Genomic DNA, 7847 nt, shown 5'->3' on the forward strand with positions numbered 1-7847 from the left:
AGCCCCATGTTCATGGGGAATTTTCTTCTCCCTCTCCCTCTGCCTGCTGCTCCCCCTGCTTGTTCTCTCTCTCTGTGTCAAGTAAATAAATAAAATATTTTAAAAAATAATTCATATATACACAAATTCCTCCTATTGTTAAAATTATTTAAAATTCATAGAAGCCTTCATCAAGGATTAGGCATATTCTCTTTTGCTCTTTTCACCAAAAGATTTTGTCCATCCACCCAAAGTATAAACATTTCTCCTTCCTGGTGTCTCACAGTTTTTAGTTTTCACTCCTCTTAGGGTCCTACTCTTTGACACTATTATAATTATGTGTATTTTTGTCTTCCCCTGTAGATGGTAAACTTGGGTGTTTTCCACTTTTACATATTCTTTTAAACATTTCATTTATTTATTTATTTATTTATAATTTTTATTTGAATTCCAGCTAGTTAATATACAGTGTTATGTTAGTTTCAGGTGTACAATATGGTGATTCAACACTTCCACAGAACACCCAGTGCTCATCAGGACAAGGGCATTGCTTCATCCTCTCAGCTATTTAACCCATCCTCCACGGCTCCTTTCTGGTAACCATCAGTATAGTCTCTTTAAGTGTTTGTTTCTTGATTTACCTCTTTCTGTCTTATTTTTTCTTCCCTTTGCTTGTTAGGTTTGTTTTTTAAATTCCACATGAGTGACATCATATGGCATTTGTCTTTTTCTGATTGACCTTTTCCCTTACCATTATACTCTCTAGCTCCTAGCATGTCATAGCAAATGGCAAGATTTCATTTTTTATGGCTGAATAATATTCCATTACACTTTTATATATTCTGAACATCTAGGAAATTAACCCACTGAAACTAAAAGCTCAAGAAATACTGATTTCTTTTGAACTAAATGAAGAAATGAAATAAATAGCACAAGATGGGATTAACCAAATTATTTTCTGATATCAATTTCCATGCAATTCCATTTTAAAAGTAGGATTTGATTCACTTGTAATCTCCATTCAATCTAAACAGTTATCTTCTTTTCTGACCATCTGAATTTCATTCATCAGGAAGCTTGTAATGTAAAGGGCTGGGCGTTCTGACTGTTGAGTTGCTTGGTCTGAAGTGTCTTTGCTGACCACTTCGGTCCTCTAGGGGGCACTCTAAGCTTTACCAGAAACAAAGACTTTCTGATGGTCCAAAGTTGAACGGTTACAGAGAGAACCGAAATCACGTGAACCAGTCCAATTATAGATAGCAAAGATTGGGAGAGAGTGCGGACAGGGTTGGTGTAAAGTTCATCTAAGGTTTCCAGTTCTGCCACTGCATATCAACTTCAGACATCTGGAGGCCATGCCTCTAGAAATCCATTAAGCAGATAATTCTTCACAGGTACCAGGATAGGAATATTTCTGGGCATTGTGACGGTGGAAACTCAACAGAAAACTTTCCATTACCTGTTGTCAATTGTTATGAATAAAACCCCCAAACCCACTGACCTAGAAATTATTTCAAAACCCCAGATGTCCTACCTCTTCATACATCTTGGCTGATTGTGGAAGGAGCAAAAATGAGCAGAAGAAGGAAAAAAAAAAAAAAAAAAAGAAACAAAAAGTTAAAGAAAGGGAGAAGACAGTTTTGACCTTGACCAGAAATGTGTTGCCTGGCTAGACTCAGCTGTGTGGGTGAATAGGGTGTCCACAAGTTGCACAGGAAAGGTGGGGAGGAAATTAAATCAGAGGAGACGTTATGCAGACCTGTATTTTTCACCAACCAAATTCTCTTTGAAAACATTTTTAATGCAGATGGTGACTGTCTGTCTTGGTTTCTAGAACTCTCCTGATTTCAAGAAATTGTAGTTATTTCTGTAATACACAATACATGCTATCAGATACTTTTCCTTTGTCAGTATTTTTATATAAATGAATTCTCATTGTCACACTATGCAATCTGGGGACTGGAGTTACTCTTCCCTAAGATTCGTCAAGTTTCTTTGTAAACCCCAGTGGGACACTGACTCTTCTAGAAAGATCGTTCAGCTTTCCTCACACGCTAACCCACAGATTTATTCCATAATGTGTTTTAAGAAAAAAGAAGAAGAAGAAGAAGAAGAACCCTTATATCTTTCCATATTGGAAATATTGCCTCTACCTGCCTACACTGTTGGCAATCACAAGTTTGAGAAAGATTGCTCTGAGTGTCACTGGGCCACTGTGGGTGCAGTCTGGAGTTCCCTGAATGACAGGGTTGAGGTGTGATTGGTGCTCAGTGATTCTGGTGGAACTGATTGGTTGTAAGAATACAATTTCTCTGAAAACAACTCTACTGTAATCTCTGCAGACTCAGGGTCTTGGTAATTCAGCAACTAGACAACGAAGAATGGAGACACACTGGGGAGCTCTGCTGGGGCCTCTGTGGCTCCAGGTTTACTGTAAGTGGGGCATTCCAGATGGGGGCTGGGGAGTGGTCCACAGCCCACCATGGTTGGTGAAGCTGACATGTGCTCCTAAGGGTACTACATCCTCAGGGGTGTTTCCCGGGATATTTTGCAGCTTTGAAAATGGCACTGGTGATTCCCTAGTCATGTCATTTGTGTATGATCTTTTCTTTCCACACAGTGGTGAGAGGGATGAATGTGGAGCAGAGCCCTTCAGACCTGAGCCTCCAGGAGGGAGCCAGCTCTACCCTGAAGTGCAATTTTTCTAGCTTTGTGAACAGTGTGCAGTGGTTCCGACAGCATCCCGGGGGCGGCGGTCTCACCCGGCTGTTTTACATAGCTTCAGGGATGAAGCAGAGTGGGAGGTTAAACTGCACAGTGAATACTAAGGAATGGTCCAGCACCCTCCACATCGGGGCCTCCCAACTGGAAGACTCAGCCACCTACCTGTGTGCAGGGGCGGCACAGTGCTCCCCTGTGATCTGCAGCCTGCACCCAAACTGCAGCTGGGCCTGCAGCCCTGGCCTCTCCCTGGGGCAGGCATTTGCTCCCACAGCATCCTTTGCACATTTTTAGATTTATGTTACAGCACTTTTTTCTCTCCAAAATTAGACCCATCAGGGCTGTTATTTCATTTGGTTTTGTTCCTCCTTTTCTTCCCAGAAAGCCTTTTGCTGGTAAGGAGCTCTACCACGGAACCATTGGAATAAGTGATATGGGTGTCCATATCCAAAACCCTGGGAAAACAGATATCTTGGCAGCTAGCATGCAAATTATATGTAAATTACTCTGATGGAAAAGGCTGAAAAGTAGACTTTGTCAACAAATACAGATTACTAAATTTTTTAGTTACCTGTCGATGTTTCCATTTTCAAAGGATAATAAAGAGAACATGTGCAGTGTTCTTTCAAGTCTGTATTCAGATTTTCACTCCTGGAAATACAAATATAATAAAACTATTATATTGAAGGTCAGGCACTCTACTTATACCATTACATTTATTTTCTTTTTCAGTAAGTTAATACACTATAAATAGGTACTTTTATGGACAAATAAAGGGAGGATTATAAAGCATAAGTGACTTGGTGGAGCTCATATTATTCCTAAATTAGTCAATCTGAGGTAACATGACCTATCCTCTGAATACCTGATATAGAAGACTCTATAGAATCACAAAATCTAAATGACTTCTTTTGATGAATTTGTACATTGTGCTGCCATATACCAATGAGAAAATGATCCTTTTAAGTCATTTCTAAATAGTACTTTGTGGGGAAGAGCTCATGGACATTTTCATTCTGTTCAATGAAAATCCATTGTTCTTCTTTGCATTTTAAAGGAACCTATTACTCATAATTTTATAACATCATGCCCAGTTTGGGAAAGGGTGCAGAAATCTTCCAGGACTACTATAAAAGAACCCTTCTCTATTGTAGCCAGAGACAAAGACTGCTGACCCAGACCCAACTTGAAACTTGCATGTAGAAAGATTCCAACAATTTTGCATTCCAGACTGCACTGGCTTTTATGTTGAGAAAATGGCATTGATAGGAAAGCCTGTGCCCCTGAAAATTCAGATGGAGGTAAATGGGCAGACTCCCTGAAGCTGGGAGCAGAGCCAGCTTCTTGAGCATTGGACCTGTGCAGTTACACAGCCCTCAACTCTCCCAAGGAACCCTGCCCTTGGTTTAATGCTGTGCCCTCACTGTATTGAAATTAATACTAGTTTTTTCTTTATACTTGTTTTTTTATAGGTGAGTCTCATTAGTGGGAGGAACAACTACCTGAGCAGAGAGGTACATGGGCAGCAGGACACAGGCAGGAACACATGCAGACTCAGGTTCTGGGTCACAGCAGGCTGTGTGTGAGCTGAGCAGTTGGCAGGGCCACCTGTGGTGTCTGTGCCTGCTTTGGACTAGCTGGGGCTTTGACATGCAATAAAGGGTGCAGTAAATATTGTCAGGAATTACTACAAAGGAAAGTGTTTACCTGGACAATTCAATTAAATAGTTTGGTAGTTTCTTACACAACTAAACATACTCTTATCCTGTGATCCAGCAATGGCCTTCTTGAGTATTTACCCAAAGGGATTGAAAACTCATGTCTGCACACAGTCTTTACACAAATGTTTTATAGCAGTTTATTCATAATTGTCAAAACTCTGAAGTAAAAGTCATATTCTTCAATAAGTGAATGAATTAATAATGGAGGTATATCCAAAACAATGAGATATGATTCAGTGCTAAAAAAAAAAAAAAATGAACTATGAAGCCATGAACATGCATTTTACTAAGAGAAAGAAGACCATCATCATGAGCCATCAGGGAGATTCAAATCAAAACCACATTGAGATACCACCTTACACCAGTTAAAATGGCCAAAATTAACAGGACAGGAAACAAGTGTTGGAGAAGATGAGGAGAAAAGGAACCCTCTTACACTGTTGGTGGGAATGCAAGTTGGTGCAGCCACTTTGGAAAACGGTGCAGAGATTCCTTAAGAAATTAAAAATGGAGCTACCCTATGACCTAGCGATGGCACTATGGGGCATTAACCCCAAAGATACAGATGTAGGGAAAGAAGGGCCGTATGTACCCCAATGTTCATAGCAGCAATGGCCACAGTCACCAAACTGTGGAAAGAGCCTAGATACCCTTCAACAGACGAATGGATAAAGAAGATATGGTTCATATATACAATGGAGTATTATGCCTCCCTCAGAAAGGATGAATACCCAACTTTTGTATCAACATGGACAGGACCGGAGGAGATTACAGTGAGTGAAATAAGTCAAGCAGAGAAAGTCAATTATCATATGGTTTTACTTACTTGTGGAGCATAAGGAATAACATGGAGGACATTAGGAGAAGGAAAGGAAAAGTGAATTGGGGGAAATGAAAGACTGTGGACTCTGAGAAACAAACTGAGGGTTTTAGAAGGAAAGGGGGTTGGGGGATGGGTGAGCCTGGTGGTAGGCATTAAGGAGGGCATGTATTGTATGGAGAACTGGGTGTGGTGCATAAACTATGAATCTTGGAATGCTGAAAAAATAAAATTAAAAAAGAATAAACTTACATGTAGTTATATTTTCTGAGTTTGTACCTTGCTGTTTCATCAGAATTTCTACTCTACTTTCAGTGCTTTCCAGAATGTAAGACACATAGCATTCAAATAGATTTTTTCAAGCATACCAGATTTCTCCTTGCAAAGTTGTCCAATCTTGGTTCAAACAGTTTCCTGTTGTTGAAATATGAATAACTGATGGAAGTTTCTCCCATGCTCCCTTATCATTGAGATTTGGTCCTTTACTTTTTGTCACAGTCATCTTAACTGGGGGAAGATTCCACATTTTGACAGATAGTACTTTCAATCCTCTCCAATAGCAAGGTTATGAGAAACACCAGCTAGGAGGAGCACAGTCTGAGATCAGAGACATTTGAGATATCAGATGATCTTGACTCTGTTACTCTAAACTTTGGCTACCTGTTTTTTTTTTTTTTTTTTTTTTTAAGATTTGTTTGTTTGACAGACAGAAAGGGTGCACACAAGGGCCACATGAGTCAGTGGTGGGATGGGATGGGCAGAGAGAGGGAGAGGAAGAGAATCTCGAGCAGTCTCTGCATTGAGTGTGGAGCTGGGTGTGGGGCTCCAACTCATGACCCATGAGATCAAGACCTATGAGATCATGACCTGAACTGAAATCAAGAGCTGGTTGTTTAAGTGACTGAGACACCCAGGCTCTGTGCTACATGTTCTTTCTACAAGGAGTTTTTCTACATAACAGACAACTGAGGGTGGTACATTTGGTAGAAATGGAAGACCTTCTATTTTCTTTGTTTAAGGGATGGAATCATGATTTCTTCCTGATTTTTTTAAAGATTTTATTTATTTATTTGACAGAATGAGAGAGATCACAAGTAGGCAGAGAGACAGGCAGAGAGAGAGGGGAAGCAGGCCCGTGTGGAGCAGAGAGCCCGATGTGGGACTCAATCCCAGGACCCTGAGATCATGACCTAAGCAGAAGGCAGAGACTTAATCCACTGAGCCACCCAGGTGCCTCCCTTCCTGATTTCTAACATGTACAACAGGGCCATCACTGAATAAATACCAAAAGCATCTACCTCTTTCCAACTAATAACAGTGACTCAGTAGTGAGCAGAGATATAAATCTTGATCTCCACATTCTTCCTGTGCACTTCATCTCTGATCTAACAAACAATTTGCTTGACCGATTGCTACCTTGATGCATGTGAGTCCCTCAGAGGCACAGACTAAGAGAAGAGCATTTCCCCAATGAGTTCAGTAGAGATGTGACCACAAGACGGCAGTGCATCTGTGCTATGCAGAACACGTGGAGGGTTTATTTTAGTGCATCTGATGGACTAGACTATGGCAGAAGCAGAGCCTTTTTCTTATTGGCTGGTACACAATGTGGGAAAGTACTCTGTTAGAGGAAAGAAGGGACAGCCTGATAAGAGAAGGTGCTGAGCTGGCTGGAGGCTGCAATTCTGAACCTGAGCTTAACTGGGAGGAACCATGAAGACATCCATGGGAGCTTTAATCATGTTCTCATGGCTGCAGCTGAACTGTGAGTTCAGAGTATATTAGTGGATATTCTTCAGAAGTCAAGACTGGCTTTACTCAGGTTTCCTCCCATTAGTGTAGGAAAAGAGAATTCTGAAGCACAATAACCTGGAATCTCTTCTCCTTTCTCTCACCTTTTTTTTTCTGCACAGGTTTCAGCCAAGGAGAGAATGTGGAGCAGCATCCGTCTACCCTGAGTGTCCAGGAGGGAAGCAGCTCTGTTATCAACTGCAGTTATTCAGACAGTACTTCAAGTTACCTCCCTTGGTATAAGCAAGAACTTGGAAAAGGTCCCCAGCTCCTTATAGACATTTTTTCAAGCATGACCACAAAAGAAGATGAAAGACTCACTCTCTCATTGAATAAGACAGCCAAACATCTCTCCCTGCACATCAGAGACACCCAGCCTGAAGACTCAGCTGTGTACTTCTGCGCAGCAAGCTCACATTGCTTCCCAGGCACCGGCTGCCTGCACTCAAACCTGGACTGGAACAGCCCCTGTCCTCTGACACAGACCTTCAAGGATAGCTTTTGTGCTGTTGTTCGTCTGTAGGTGGAAGCTAATATGTTTGACATTAAAAGAATTTAGTAAGACTATTAGGATGGAGATGACCTAGAGAGATTTAGAATATTTTGTTGGATGACCATTTTTTAGTGGATTCTTGATTAGAATTAGTAATGTTTTACTTTGAAATGCAGGTATTAAGGAACTCCACAATTGCTTTTGAAACTCCTCTCCTATAAATAACCCCTTAATACTAACATTACAATCCTTGTTATTGATGGGCACTTATAATATTGTGTTGCAAAAGTAGCATTCATGATTTTTTGAATTCTAAAACATT

At 40.7% G+C, this 7847-nt stretch overlaps 2 gene segments (V, D, J or C); both read left to right on the top strand.

Moving 5' to 3' along the window:
- The first annotated feature begins 2360 nt into the window (after window positions 1-2360).
- On the top strand, window positions 2361-2994 carry LOC111139497. The segment is given in 2 exon segments: window positions 2361-2412; window positions 2600-2994. Coding segments are annotated over 2 exon segments (447 nt in total).
- A 3960-nt stretch (window positions 2995-6954) lies between these two features.
- LOC111139507 lies at window positions 6955-7555 on the top strand. The segment is given in 2 exon segments: window positions 6955-7006; window positions 7155-7555. Coding segments are annotated over 2 exon segments (453 nt in total).
- The last annotated feature ends 292 nt before the right edge of the window (window positions 7556-7847 follow it).

The sequence above is a fragment of the Enhydra lutris genome, unplaced genomic scaffold, assembly GCF_002288905.1.
Source record: "Enhydra lutris kenyoni isolate GAN:26980312 unplaced genomic scaffold, ASM228890v2 scaffoldscaffold4, whole genome shotgun sequence".
In the NCBI taxonomy this organism is placed as follows: domain Eukaryota; kingdom Metazoa; phylum Chordata; class Mammalia; order Carnivora; family Mustelidae; genus Enhydra; species Enhydra lutris.